Here is a 14,310-nt window from a genome sequence, read left to right on the forward strand (position 1 = left end):
ACCTCGACACTGTGCTAAGTGCTGGGGACTACAAATAAAACTGGGCTCACAGTCTCAGGGGGGAGATAACATGCAAACTACAAGAGAAGAGCTGGTAGGGAACCATAAAGATGAAGGCACTAACAGCTGGGGAAAATAAGCAAGCTCGCCTATAGGGGAGGGGGTTTGGGCTGAATCCTGAAGAAATGCAGGGAAATTAACAGGAGGAGGTGAGGAGAGATGGCAGTTCAGGCATGCGGCACAGCCAAGGCAAAGGCATGGAGACTAGAGATGGAGGGTCTCTGTTAGCGAGAAGTCTGATGTAGATGGATCAGAGAGCGTATGGAGGAGGGCAGTGTGTAAGACAGGAAGCAAGGAGACCCTGTGGTTTCCTGCCTCCCTACTTCACTCCCCTCCCTGTGCTTCCTGATCCCCAGAATAGACTCAGTTACTCACTAAGGCTCAGAGGCTGGTCCCGGAGCCCCTTCCACAGCACCGCCCGCGCGCGCCGCCGATCCCCTGCTTGTTCCGCGTCGCCCTGGCCCATCTCGGGGTGACAACCAGCCAGAAAGCTCTCACGGTTCATATCCCGAGCCATGCACAGCAAAATGTCAAAGAAGAGGGAGAGCTAAAGGAAAGGCACGGAGTTAGAGAAGACGTGAGCTGGGGTGGGGAACCTCAACCCCCCGGCTCAGCTTAGAGCCACCACAGACCCGAGTGGGACGGGGAAAGGCTGCTGAGTATCAGCAATGTCTACAGCCAGATCATGACATCCATGTCCACCCAGCTTAGCTCCCTAGGAAGCGAGAATAATCAACTCAGTGTCTGGGCACATGTAGGTGAAACCAAAATAGTGTCAGCACATTCCCAGTAGTAAGCTTTTTCCACTGAACTCTTCCATTCAGTAGTCTCCTCAGTAACACCCCTCATTCGGGGGGAGAAAAAGCCACGTGGGCACAATTTTTGTGATCTCATTGCCTCATCACCCAAAATGCAGAGACAGACACACAGACAGGGACAGGGAAAGGAAAAAAGAGAAAGGAAAAGACAGAAGCAGAGAAAAAGAGGAGAGGGGAGAAAGAGAAATAAAGAGACTGAGAAAGAAAGAATGACGTGGTGAGAGAGACAGAGAGAGATGAAGAAAAGGGAGGAAAAGGGAAAAAGAGAAAGAAAGATGGAGAGAAAAGAGAGAAAAGAAATAGGAAAGAAAAGAGGAGAGAGAGAGAGAGAGAGAGAGAGAGAGAGATGGTGAGAGAAAGAAGCAAGAGGGAGAAAAGAGAGAAAGAAAAGAAACAGGAAAGAAAAGAGGGGGGAGAGAGAGAGAGAGAGAGAGAGAGAGAGAGAGAGAGAGAGAGAGAGAGATGGTAAGCGAAAGAGAAGCAAGAGGGAGAAAAGAGAGAAAGAAAAGAGAGGGAGGGGATGAGAGACAGGGAAAGAGAGGAAAGTAGGAAAAGATGGAAGAATGGGGCACAGGGGCTTCACCTGGATGGGGCGGGCGCCAGAGTCCAGACCCATGTAGGTGCAGGCATCCAAGGGTGGCGAGACGTGGGTGGCCAGGAGGCGCTCAGCAATCTCCACAGAGAAGAAGACAACCCCAGAGACCTGGAGGCAGAGCGGGGCTTGGTGAGCGGCTCCCAGGCGATGGAGCTCAGGTGAAGGCAGAGAAGATGCCCTGGCTCCTAATAATCTCTCTGAGCCTCAGAGTATTCCAGCATGGGGACAGTCATCCCTCCGGAGGTGGTTGTGAAGGTGAAATAAAATAAGCTGCTCTGTTCTGTGCAATTATGTCAATCATGAGGGACTCTTGGTGACTCCGTCCGGGGTTTTCTTGGCAAAGATACTGAAGCGATTTGGATCTCCTCCCCCCGCTCATTTTACAGATGGGGAGACCGAGGCAAGCAGGGTGAAGTGACTTGCCCAGGGTCACACAGCTAGGAAGGCTGGCTCTGAACTCAGGCTGGCCCGCTGTGGAGCCGTGACACTGTGCTAACGTACAAAAAGGCCTTGGCGAACTCCCGGGGCAGCCCCCATTTTACAGAGAAATAAGCCACTGAAGTAGGTTGCCCGGGGTCACACGGCTCTTGAGGGTCAGAGGCGAGAGCCTTCCCCATCCCGACGGGCTTCTCTCATACCAGCGGCACCTTCCCGTCCGGCCTTGCACACTGCTGCATCTGCGCCTCCGAGCCCCGGTAGAAAATGTTACGGACCAGGCCCTGCGGCAGCGGAAGAGGGGACAGAGTTGTGACTGGGGGGAGCTGGGCAGTCAGACCCCGGCCTCCAATCAGAGGCAGGCTGCCCCTCCCCCCACAAATCACCCCGGCTGGAGGAGCACAGAATGAGGTCTCTCAGAGACCCCCCAAAAGTTCTGGAATAGAAGGTGTACAGTCAGGGGCAGTTCCGGGGTCTGGCAGAGGATAAAAAGAGAGAATCCTCCCAAGAAAAAGGAACGAGGGCCTTGGGCTGAAAAGTCCCCCTGGAGCCCTGGGGGTCTCCCATCCCACTACCCTGGTGGGGGAGGGGGTACCTGGGAGTCGGTGAGGTAGATCCCATGGTCTCGGGCATAGGTCACGCTCGCAGGCAGAGAGAACACCCTGGCTCCCCGAAAGCCATCCCAGCAGACCTCTAAGGAAGAGGGAAGCTGGCTGGTCAGTAAGGGCAGCGGTTCCCCAACACTTACAGATCTATTTTGTAGCAACAGGCAGTCGGCCCTCGTTTATTAAGCACTAGTAAGAGCTGGGGATACAAAGAAAGGCAAAAAAAATCCCTGCCCTCAAGGAGTTTCCAGTCTAATAATAGTAATCCATCTATCGGGGAATGGCCCAAAAACGTGGTGAGAGGAGTAATTTTTGTGCCGTGGGCTATGACACGGACAGTCTCGGCGAGATCTGAGGAGACGCGAACGAACTGATGCAGAGGGAAGGAAGACCTGAGAAGTTATGGAGGTCCAATGAGCACCGCTGATCGGTTGTCCTGAGAACCCCCTTACCTGGGCTTGTTGGAACAGAGAGGATCATGTCTGTGCTGCAGACCCACACGCCTGGGGGGCAGCCCCGGCCCAGCTGGAAGAGAGAGCGCAGCTCATGGCCCGGCCAAGCCCAAAGGACGCAGAGCTCCCTTCCCTCCGGTCCCGATCCGGCCCCAGGTGCCCGCAGCCCCCCCCCGGGCTCTGGCCCACCCTAGCTTTGGCCTTGGAGAAGGGAAAAGAATAGACGAGGTTCTCCAATATCACCGGGACCATCTTGCCCCAGGGGCTCCATCGCCATGACAGCGGAAACGGGCCGCCTGTGGTCCAGCTGCCCTAGCCTTCAGAGAGATGCAGCGAAATACAGAGAAGCCGCATCAGATTATCCACAACCCTCCCATCCTGGGAATCCTCAAGCAACTGAGGTCCTCCTCACGGAGGGAGAAGAGGGCCAGCCTTTATTAGCATGGACTCTAAGCCTTTACAAAGAGGGAACCTGCCATTCCCCCAGGCCCGCTGCAGTGGGAGTCAGGGAAGGGTCGGGGCTGGGAGGAGATGGGGGTTAACGGGGAGATTTCCGACCCCCGAGCCGGGGCTCACCTTGTGGGTCATTATGTGCAGCAGCGCGTCCAGGTTACAGGTGAGAGACTCCACTTGGGCTGCAGGATCCACCAAGGGGAGGCAGGTGAAAGCTCGGCCGCAGTCGTCGAAGGGGAAGTCTCGGCCCTGGGAAAGAAATGCGGGGAAGCGGGGCTGAGCCCAGTGGGTGGATGCAAGGCCGAAGGGAGGTTAAGAGGAAGGGTCTCCCCACTCTATCCCTATCCCTATCCCAGAGAGGGGCTATTTCTCTTCATGGGAAAGGGAATTCCTTACCCCCATCGTCCCCCTTCTCAGACCCAGATTTCTGGTGAAGATTCCAAATTTTTCCTGCAGTTGGTGGAGAGCCTCTGCTTTCTCCATCTTCCTGGGCAGAATTCTCTGGGATCATTTACTTGCAGCCCTTTTCCCTCACAAATTTTCCACATTGGCCCTTTTCCATCTCTCTCTTTTCTCCTTCACCAGTGGGTTCTTCTCCCCAGTCTCTCTCCCTCCCTCCCTCCTCCCCCTAGCCCTCAGTCCCACCACTGGCCATATATAGCTCCCGTTCAGAACTGTAGCTGTGCCCTGGACGCCCTTCTCACAATTATGCTTTTAAATGCAGACACAGGATGACAAAGGAAACCAGTTATATCGAACGAAGATGCAATTCTCCCCCCGGCTCCCCAAGGGCTTGGGCCTCCTGGACACTTCCCAGGAACATGTGCTGGCTCCAGGAGCCCGTCCCTCTCTCCGCCACCACTCACCATGTGCAGGATAAGAATCCGGGCAGAGTGCAGGACGTCAGAAGTGACCACCTACAGGGAAACACATCGACGAGGAGCCTCAGACTCGGGTCTCGCTGTGACGGCTTCCTACCTTCCCCCGACCGTCGCGCCCCGAGAGGCTCCCCGGCACAATGGCGTAAGGAGGGCCTCGGGACGCTCGCTTGGCCCTGGCTTCTGAGACGGCTCTCTTCTCATCCCCCCAGCCCTCTGACCCCCTCTCTGACTTTCTGGCCGGGTCCTCCCCCTGGTCCGGTCTGCCAAGGGTGGGTTTCTCCGAGTGGCTTCTGGTCTCTTCCCCGGCTAGCCTTGGGGTCGCTCCCACGGGCTCCACTATCAAGGATGGAGCGTCCCCCTGGATGTCGGGCACTCTAAGGTCCGACCCCTCCCTCCCTGTGTATCCTGAGCCACATTGTTCAACCTTCTCGGCCCCAGTTTCCTTTTCTGTAACTTCCCTCATAGGGTTGTTGTGAGGTTCAAAGGAGATCACGTAAGTAAAAGTGCTTTGCAAACCTCAAAATGTGCTATAAATGCCACTGTATGGCTGCCGAACCTACACATCCGGCCCTAACCTCTCTCTAACCCCAGCCCCTCACTGCTGACTGCCTGCTGAATATCACCTCGTTGTCCTAAAGCCATTTCCGTCTCCAACTGACCCTCCTTCCAAAGTCGGCCCTTTCCTGAGAATAGTCCCACCGGGAGTTCCACAGTCCCGGACTCATTCTTGGCCCTTCACGGCCCTTCTCCTCCGCCCATCCCAAACCGCAGCTGGGGCCGCCTGGTCTGCCTCCAGTCTCCCTCCTGCCTGCCTGTCGCTGCCTCTGAGAGCCTCCTCCCTCGTTCGGATTCCCATCTCTCGCCTAGCGCATTCGCCTTCCCACCTCCGTCTCTTTTCTGTCTAACCCATCCTTCACACAGCCACCAAGTCAGGAGTCTTAAACTGGATCCAACCGTGTCATCCTCATTCAGAAACGTTCTGTGGCTCCCTAGTCTCTCTAGGAGACAATGTTAAATCTTTCAACCTGGTATTTAAAATCCTCGGACTGACAATTATCCTCCATTTACTTTCTTCCTTTTATTTCCCTTGACAGCCGGCCAGCTGTTGTCTATGTATCCCATCTCTTGTCTCCACGCCCTTGTACGAGGGATCCCCGAGATGGACCGTCCCTCCTTCTTCCCTCTGCACAGAAGCCCCAGCTTCCATTCGGCCTGGTCACCACCTTCTACCTGAGAACCTTCTTGAGGGCTCCCATTGCCATTATTGGCAGTACTTTTGTTTTCTGGGTGTGTCTCTCGGTCTCTGTGTGTCTCTATCCCCATCTCTTTTTGTCTCAGTTTCTGTCTTTCTATATCTCTGTCTCTCCATCTCTCTATCTCTCCCTCTGTCTCTGTCTCTGTCCATCTCTGTCCATTCACAGATGAGTGTGTCTCTCTGTCTCTCTGTGTGTACATCTCTCCCTCTCCTTTTTCCTTTCTCTCTCCCTCTTCTCTGTCTCTGTCTCTGTGGGTGTGTCTCTCTGTCTCTGTGTCTCTCCCCTTCCTTTCCTCCCTCCCATCTGTGTCTCTGTGTATGGATCTCACTCTCCATCTCTGTCTCTGTCTCTGTCTCTGTGTGTGTGTCTCTCTGACTCTCTCTCTGTCATGTCCTTCCCTCTCCTTTTTCCTTTCTCTCTCCCTCTTCTCTGTCTCTGTCTCTGTGGGTGTGTCTCTCTGTCTCTGTGTCTTTCCCCTTCCTTTCCTCCCTCCCATCTGTATCTCTGTGTATGGATCTCACTCTCCATCTCTGTCTCTGTCTCTGTCTCTGTGTGTGTGTCTCTCTGTCTCTCTCTCTCTCTGTGTCATGTCCTTCCCTCTCCTTTTTCCTTTCTCTCTCCCTCTTCTCTGTCTCTGTCTCTGTGTCTCTCCCCTTCCTTTCCTCCCTCCCATCTGTGTCTCTGTGTATGGATCTCGCTCTCCATCTCTGTCTCTGTCTCTCCCTGTCTGTGTGTGTGTCTCTCTGTCTCTCTCTGTGTCATGTCCTTCCCTCTCCTTTTTCCTTTCTCTCTCCCTCTTCTCTGTCTCTGTCTCTGTGGGTGTGTCTCTCTGTCTCTGTGTCTCTCCCCTTCCTTTCCTCCCTCCCATCTGTATCTCTGTGTATGGATCTCACTCTCCATCTCTGTCTCTGTCTCTGTCTCTGTGTGTGTGTCTCTCTGTCTCTCTCTCTCTCTGTGTCATGTCCTTCCCTCTCCTTTTTCCTTTCTCTCTCCCTCTCTGTCTCTATGTCTGTGAGTGTCTTCCCCTCTTTCCCTCCCTCCCATCTTATATTTCTTCTTACATACTCATATAAGTACGCATTGCATCTCTCCATAGAGTGGGGGATCCCTAAAGCCTGAGTCTGTTTCCTTCTTGTTTTTGTCTTCTCAGCGCCTGCCAAGCGCGGTACTTTATATACAACAGGTGCCTAATAAATGTTTGTTGAATTGAATACAAATGAACCAGCAAAAACCAAAATAGTTTGTCCTTCACACATACATGCTAAAACAACTCCATGGGGAGGTTCTAGGAATTATTATTATCGCCATCTCATAGATGAGGGTCTAGAGTTTAAGTGACTTGCCTAGTCACACTGCTACTTAAGTGACAGAGCTGGGACTCACCCGCAGCCTCCTGGATCCATGGCTTGTACTTCTTCCCCTACAAGAATGACCCCTGAGATTTGTGCCCCCTGACTTCTGGGCTGCTCCCACTTCACTGAGATTCACATCTCCATTAGGTAAGTAGCATATGGATTGTCATATCCATTTTACAGATAAGGAAACTGAGATCCAAGACTAGTGAACTGGTCTTGTTCACGGTCTCCGTAGATTAAGTGGAGGTACCAGAACCAGAACCCATTCTCTGAATTTGGGCCCAAGATTTCTCCCATCAGACCATCATGGAGGAGGGAGGCTGCATCGGACTCACCGTGTAGCCCGCCTGGGCACTCAGGTGCTCCGCGGCCACCAGAAGGGCATTTAGCGTGGCTCCTCCACTGCCCACTTGGGCGTCAGGATCCTCCACCGTGAGCAGGATGGTCCTCTGAGGCACCTGCTCCCGCTTCTTGCGCACCTCCAGCTCTGCAACCAGTCCAAGGCATCATCGCCCCATCCTCCCCTGGCCGCCCCCAGCCCCGGGTTGCTCCAGACCCACAATCTGGCCGCAAAAAATGCACCGAGCGCAACCTTCACCAAAGGTCTACCAGGGTCACCATCCCCTGAAGGAGGATCTGGTCTGGAGGGGAACATCTTTGGGTTTATGACAGAAGCAGAAGGAATATTGATGAAGAACAACTAAAGGACTAAGTTCTCTGCCCAGACCTCATTAACATAAAGGATGGATGGGATGGGATGGGATGGGATGGGATGGGATGGGATGGGATGGGATGGGGTGGATGGGATGTATGGGATGGGTGGGATGGGATGGATGGGATGGGATGGGGTGGATGGGATGTATGGGATGGGTGGGATGGGATGGATGGGATTGGATGGGATGGGATGAAGGGGATGGATGGGATGGGATGGGATGGTATGGGATGGGATGGGATGGGGTGGGATGGGATGGGATGGGGTGGGATGGGATGGGATGGGATGGGATGGGATGGGATGGGATGGGATGGGATGGGATGGGATGGGATGGGATGGATGGGATGGGATGGGATGGGATGGGATGGGATGGGATGGGATGGGATGGGATGGATGGGATGGGATGGGATGGTATGGGATGGGATGGGATGGTGTGGGATGGGATGGGATGGGGTGGGATGGGATGGGATGGGATGGGATGGGATGGATGGGATGGGATGGGATGGAGGGGATTGGATGGGATGGGATGGGTGGGATGGGATGGGATGGGTGGGATGGATGGGATGGGATGGAGGGGATTGGATGGGATGGGATGGGATGGGATGGGGTGGATGGGATGGATGGGATGGGTGGGATGGGATGGATGGGATTGGATGGGATGGGATGAAGGGGATGGATGGGATGGGATGGGATGGGATGGGATGGGGTGGGATGGGATGGGATGGGATGGGATGGGATGGATGGATGGGATGGGATGGGATGGGATGGAGGGGATGGGATGGGATGGGATGGGATGGGATGGGATGGGGTGGATGGGATGTATGGGATGGGTGGGATGGGATGGATGGGATTGGATGGGATGGGATGAAGGGGATGGATGGGATGGGATGGGATGGTATGGGATGGGATGGGATGGGATGGGATGGGATGGGATGGATGGGATGGGATGGGATGGAGGGGATTGGATGGGATGGGATGGGTGGGATGGGATGGGATGGAGGGGATGGATGGGATGGGATGAAGGGGATGGATGGGATGGGATGGGATGGGGTGGGATGGGATGGGATGGGATGGATGGGATGGGATGGGATGGATGGGATGGGATAGGATGGGATGGATGGGATGGGATGGGATGGGATGGGATGGATGGGATGGGATGGGATGGGATGGGATGGATTGGATGGGATGGGATGGGATGGAGGGGATGGATGGGATGGGATGGAGGGGATTGGATGGGATGGGATGGGATGGGATGGGGTGGATGGGATGGATGGGATGGGTGGGATGGGATGGATGGGATTGGATGGGATGGGATGAAGGGGATGGATGGGATGGGATGGGATGGGATGGGATGGGGTGGGATGGGATGGGATGGATGGATGGGATGGGATGGGATGGAGGGGATGGGATGGGATGGGATGGGATGGGATGGGATGGGGTGGATGGGATGTATGGGATGGGTGGGATGGGATGGATGGGATTGGATGGGATGGGATGAAGGGGATGGATGGGATGGGATGGGATGGGATGGGATGGGATGGGGTGGGATGGGATGGGATGGGATGGGATGGATGGGATGGGATGGGATGGAGGGGATTGGATGGGATGGGTGGGATGGGATGGGATGGAGGGGATGGATGGGATGGGATGAAGGGGATGGATGGGATGGGATGGGATGGGGTGGGATGGGATGGGATGGGATGGATGGGATGGGATGGGATGGATGGGATGGGATGGGATGGGATGGATGGGATGGGATGGGATGGGATGGGATGGGATGGATGGGATGGGATGGGATGGATGGGATGGGATGGGATGGGATGGGATGGATGGGATGGGATGGGATGGATGGGATGGGATGGGATGGGATGGGATGGATGGGATGGGATGGGATGGGATGGGATGGATGGGATGGGATGGGATGGGATGGGATGGGATGGATGGGATGGGATGGGATGGATGGGATGGGATGGGATGGAGCATTAGATTCATTACAATCATTAGATGTGAGCTTTTTGAGGGCAGGGGAAGTCTGCCTCTTTCTGTAACCCTACAGTACCCAGAACATAGCAGGGCTTACTTAATGGTTATTGATTCCCCGCAGCCCCTAGGACGGGGCTCTGCATGTGTGCCTGCAGCCACGAGTGTCTCTCCCATGACGGAGCTAGCTGCTCGTGGGTGTCTGATCCTTGTGGAGACAGAAGTGTCTGGGGGCTTTCTCTCCCCCTGGCCCTACCAAGGGCCCGCTCCCTGCACAAACCGGGGTGGGGTGGGGGGGTGGGGACGACCACCTACCTCTCTGAAAGGCGTAGACGCTGTTCTTGTATTGACACGTCAGGACGATGACCGTCCAATCCACTCCCTGCTGACGCTCCATCCCGGCCCCGGCGGCCTGACCTGGGGGAAGAAGAGACGCTCAGAGAAGGGAATGAAATGCTCGTGGCTGAAGTCTCACTGGCTCTCGGTCACTGTGCCCGAGGCCTCCTGGGGCCTCAGAGAGAAGGGAGGGAGGTAGAGGGAAAAATCCACCAAGAGGAAGAAGCCAGAATCAAATGATAAACCTCCTGCAGGGCCCGGGCACGGCGCTCAGCTTCCTCAGTGCCAAGCAAACGCCCGGGAGGCCAAACTCCTCCTGTTCTCTGCCTCTCGGACAACTTGCAAATGTCCCGCTGTCCTGGGGGGCGGCCCTGCCCTAAAGTTCTGTTTCCACCTGCGTCACCCATCTGCTGGGGGGATACGGTTCTAGGGCCTTCTCCGGGGTTTGGATAAGGACACTGAGATCACTACTCCTCCCCCTCTGCCCCCCACCTCTAATACAAGTCCTGTCCTTGTAGCTCTGGTTAGGAGCTGAGAATCAGGAGGAGGAGGAGGGGGGGGGGGGAGGAGGAGGAGGAAAAGAGGGGGAGGGGGAGAAAAAGGGAAGGAGGAGGAAAAGAGGGGGAGGAGGAGAAGAAGAGAGGAGGAGAAGAAGAGAGGAGGAGAAGAAGAGAGGAGGAGAAGGGAGGAAGAGGAGGAGAAGGAGGAGGAGGAAGAGAAGGGGAAGAGGAGGAGGAGAAGGGGAAGAGGAGGAGGAGAAGGGGAGGAAGAGGAGGAGAAGACGGGAGAGGAGAAGGAACCCTGACCAAGGCATGGAGAGGCCATCCACCTGTCTGCCTCTGGCCAGGAGCCAAGGGGAGACAGTGACTGGCGGCGGCAGCTTCCTCTTATTATATTGTTCCTCTCCATCCCACCTATGGTTAGGGTGGAAATTACCAGCTCCCCCCCCCCTCCCCACAGTTCCCGGAGCTGTCTCCCTCAGGAATGGAATCTCTCCTGTTTCCCTGGAGGGAAACATTGAGAAATGTCAGAGGGAAGCGCGAGGTAACACCCACTCGAGGCTCCTAAGGACTGGCTGCTTCTCTGGGAGCTCTTCAGGCTTCTCCCTTGGCACAGTGCCCGGGCTGGGGGGGGGAGAGGGGGGAGCGGGGGGAGGGCAGGAACACGACCTGCCCCAGCCAAAGACGGCCGGGGACAGGGCGGGGAGAGGGGGCGCAAGAGGCAGCGAGGGGGGGGCGGGTGAGGGGTCTGGGCACTGGCCGGTGGCAGCTGCAGGGAAACCCCCCAGAGAACAAGGTCTGAGCCCTAAATGCCCCCCAAGCCCCCGTGCGGTTCCACTCCAATGCCGCCTTCTGCAGGAGCGCCAGGAGGTCAGGGCCCCTCGTGTGGATGCGCCTGACACACGTGCCCGGTGGCCCCCCGCCTAATCGAGGCGCCGCGTGCGTGTCACGTGTACACACGGCCCAACGAGATGCAGGGGCTGAGGTAAATGTGCGTGGGATGTTCGGGCCGAGCTGCCGCCACCCAAGCGGGGAGGGGCGCTTGTATGCCCCCGTGGGCTTTGTTTTTGCTTCAGGAACACCCCGGGGGGGGGGGGGGGGCGGGGACCACAGGCTCCTTCCGGCTGTGACATGAGGTCTCTTCGCCTCCCGGGCCCTTGTGGAGCCCAGAAACGGAGCCGCCTCATCTAGTCCAACTCGCCCCCGATGTGGGCCTCCCTCTGCCTCATCCCTCACACGACTGGCTCCTGGTGGGCGCGGGCCAAGCGCCTCTGAGAGCCCTTTCAGGGCAAATCACAAGTGGACTGATGCTCACCAAGGCCCTCCCCCGCTGTCGGGCCGGGCTCAGACTTTCCCGGGGCTTCCTCTAGCAATCGAGGAAGATCCCTCCTCAGACAGAAAAATGTCCCTTAAATGCAGGGTAAAATGCATGGTGTTACAAAGGAAACCAAGTCGTCGGAATTATGTTTAAAACCGTGTCCACAGGAGCAGCTGGGGGGCGTAGGGGATGGAGCCCCGAAGTCAGGAGGACCCGAGTTCAAATCTGACCTCAGACACTTAGCCTTCCTAGCTGTGTGACCCTGGGCAAGTCACTTAACCCCAATGCCTCAGCAAAAAACAAACAAAAAAAGCATATAGACATAAACAAAATCAGACTCCCAGTTAAGAAACCTACCTAGAATATTGTTCTGGGCGTTCAGTCATTTTTCAGTCCTGACTCTTTCTGACTGGTGGGTTGGCCATTTCCTTCTCCAGCTCATTTTACAGATGAGGAAACTGAGGCAGACAGGCTGAAGTGACTTGTCCAGGGTCACCCGGCCATTAAGTGAGGTTGCATTTGAACTCGGATATTCCCGATTCCTGGCTCTCTACTATGCCTCCTAGCTGTTCCCAAGGTGCCTAGGGTATATGGCTGTAAGTGATCATCTTGTCATTTTTAGTAAAAAGGGATGTTATTTGGAAATGTTTGTGCCAGTGGGGGGGGGGGGTTTCAGGGGGGGTCCCCTGCTGGGAGAGCAGAGCGGGAGGCCAATCAACACATAGTCAAGCAAAGTTCTTGTAGCAGCAAATGGATTCTTCAGGCACATTGGCAGCTTTTCTCATCAGCAGCTCAGCCTTCTGGTAATTAGCCTTTCCAAATGCCGTGAGGCGGGTCCTGGGAAAGCAGCCCCAGTCTGTGCCCGGCAGTGCCTGAAGCCTTTCCGGACCCGGGGCCCCCCAACTCCTTAAATTACCCAATCTTTTTTTTTTTTCCCTGAAGCAATCGGGGTTAAGTGACTTGCCCAGGGTCACACAGCCAGGACGTGTCAAAGTGTCTGAGACCAGATTTGAACTCAGGTCCTCCTGACTTCAGGGCTGCTGCTCTAACCACTGCGCCACCTAGCTGCCTCCAATCATCTGTTTTTCAATGGAAATTTGGACTGGAAACTTTTCCTGGCTTCCTTAAACAAATACTTAAGTCAAAGAGGTTCCATCTTAAGCGTCTGTTTTAATCCCTCCCAAGGCAGCACTCTCCGAATTGAGTCTCCTCAGTCTGAGAGTGTAGGAAACATCTGGATCTCCTCTTGGCCATCCCATCCCACACTGAACTCCTTCAGGCTAACAGAACAAAACGTACCCATCTAGTAAGTACGAGGTCAGCCGGCTTTTGTTCCAAGAGCTCGGGAAGCAGCGGATGACTGGGAGCCTCCCAACTTGACTAAGACAAAGCCGGCCGGTCTCCTCATCTGAAACGGGAGAACGAGCCCGCTGAGCCAGATTTCTGGGGACGAAGGGGGTCTCCCCCAGGCTCGGCCTGACACGCTCAACAAGGCCCAGCGGGAGCCCGTGGAGAAAGGCCGAGACCGGCCACTGCTTGGAGAAAGCCCAAAGAACGTGAAGGTCAAAGCTGAGGCAGGCTAGAGAAGCCATTAGCTTCTCTTCGGGACTTTCTATCACGCCTAATACAGCTTATAACTTAGCCTTGGACAGCGGCACTGTGAATGCATTAAGGCTATTAATCATACTAGGTGTGCCCTTTTAACGGGACTTTCCAAATGCGTCTCCGCAGCTCTCAACAGCCCTAGTGGCCTTTAGAAGGAAAAGGAGTGCTCAAGGGAGACGACCTCAGCTTTATTTTTTTGGGTTACTTCTGTCTCCTTCCCCACCATAGGCCTCAGTTTCCTCATCTGTAAAATGAGTACATGTACATAAGATGACGCCTGAGATCCATTCCAGCCCTAACGCCTATGGGTGAGCTCACAACTAGTAGTGCGGCGAGTTAGTAAAGGGGGTGAGAACCCCAGATCTGGGGCCACAATAGACTCGAGTTCAAATTGGACCTCAGATACTTACTATCTCGGAACTGGACAGATCATTTTGCTGCCTCAGTTTCCTCATCTGTAAAATGAATACATGTGCATAAGATGACGCCTGAGATCCATTCCAGCCCTAACGCCTATGGGTGAGCTCACAACTAGTAGTGCGGCGAGTTAGTAAAGGGGGTGAGAACCCCGGATCTGGGGCCACAATAGACTCGAGTTCAAATTGGACCTCAGATACCTATTATCTCGGTAACTGGACAGATCATTTTGCTGCCTCAGTTTCCTCAACTGTACAGTGGAGAAAATAATACTTACCTCCCAAGATTGCTGTGATAATCAAATGAGCTGACATGTGTATGGTGTGGGAGCCCTGAAATGCTTGCTGTATGATGTCAGTCATGAATAATAGGCGGGTGCTTTGAGGCAGATGATGCAAAACTGAATAACCCAGAGGTCACTTATGTTAGGCTTTGAGATATAGTAGATTGTTGTTTGCTTGTTTGTTTTGCAGCACAAGGTTTTAAAACATAGTGGATGGATTTTTTAAAAATTAAATTTCATTTTTATTTT

The 14,310-nt window shown here is 54.8% G+C and overlaps 1 protein-coding gene across 2 annotated transcripts in view; it reads right to left on the reverse strand.

Annotated features, from left to right (window-relative positions):
• Positions 1 to 13,174, reverse strand: part of FCSK (fucose kinase) — a 35,702-nt gene extending 22,528 nt beyond the window's left edge. For both annotated transcript variants that reach the window (XR_007950246.1, XM_051974622.1), the window contains exons 1-10: positions 12,114 to 13,174; positions 9,918 to 10,019; positions 7,246 to 7,397; positions 4,285 to 4,335; positions 3,542 to 3,667; positions 2,966 to 3,038; positions 2,504 to 2,601; positions 2,112 to 2,192; positions 1,462 to 1,581; positions 436 to 607 (exon numbers count right to left, since the gene is read on the reverse strand). Coding sequence is in view for 1 of the 2 variants with exons in the window: in XM_051974622.1 (XP_051830582.1) it covers positions 436 to 607; positions 1,462 to 1,581; positions 2,112 to 2,192; positions 2,504 to 2,601; positions 2,966 to 3,038; positions 3,542 to 3,667; positions 4,285 to 4,335; positions 7,246 to 7,397; positions 9,918 to 9,999 (955 nt within the window). In the remaining variant the exon portion in view is untranslated. The remainder of the gene's footprint in view (positions 1 to 435; positions 608 to 1,461; positions 1,582 to 2,111; positions 2,193 to 2,503; positions 2,602 to 2,965; positions 3,039 to 3,541; positions 3,668 to 4,284; positions 4,336 to 7,245; positions 7,398 to 9,917; positions 10,020 to 12,113) is intronic.
• Positions 13,175 to 14,310: the final 1,136 nt, after the last annotated feature.

The sequence above is a fragment of the Antechinus flavipes genome, chromosome 2 (genome assembly GCF_016432865.1).
Source record: "Antechinus flavipes isolate AdamAnt ecotype Samford, QLD, Australia chromosome 2, AdamAnt_v2, whole genome shotgun sequence".
NCBI classification, from domain to species: Eukaryota; Metazoa; Chordata; class Mammalia; order Dasyuromorphia; family Dasyuridae; genus Antechinus; species Antechinus flavipes.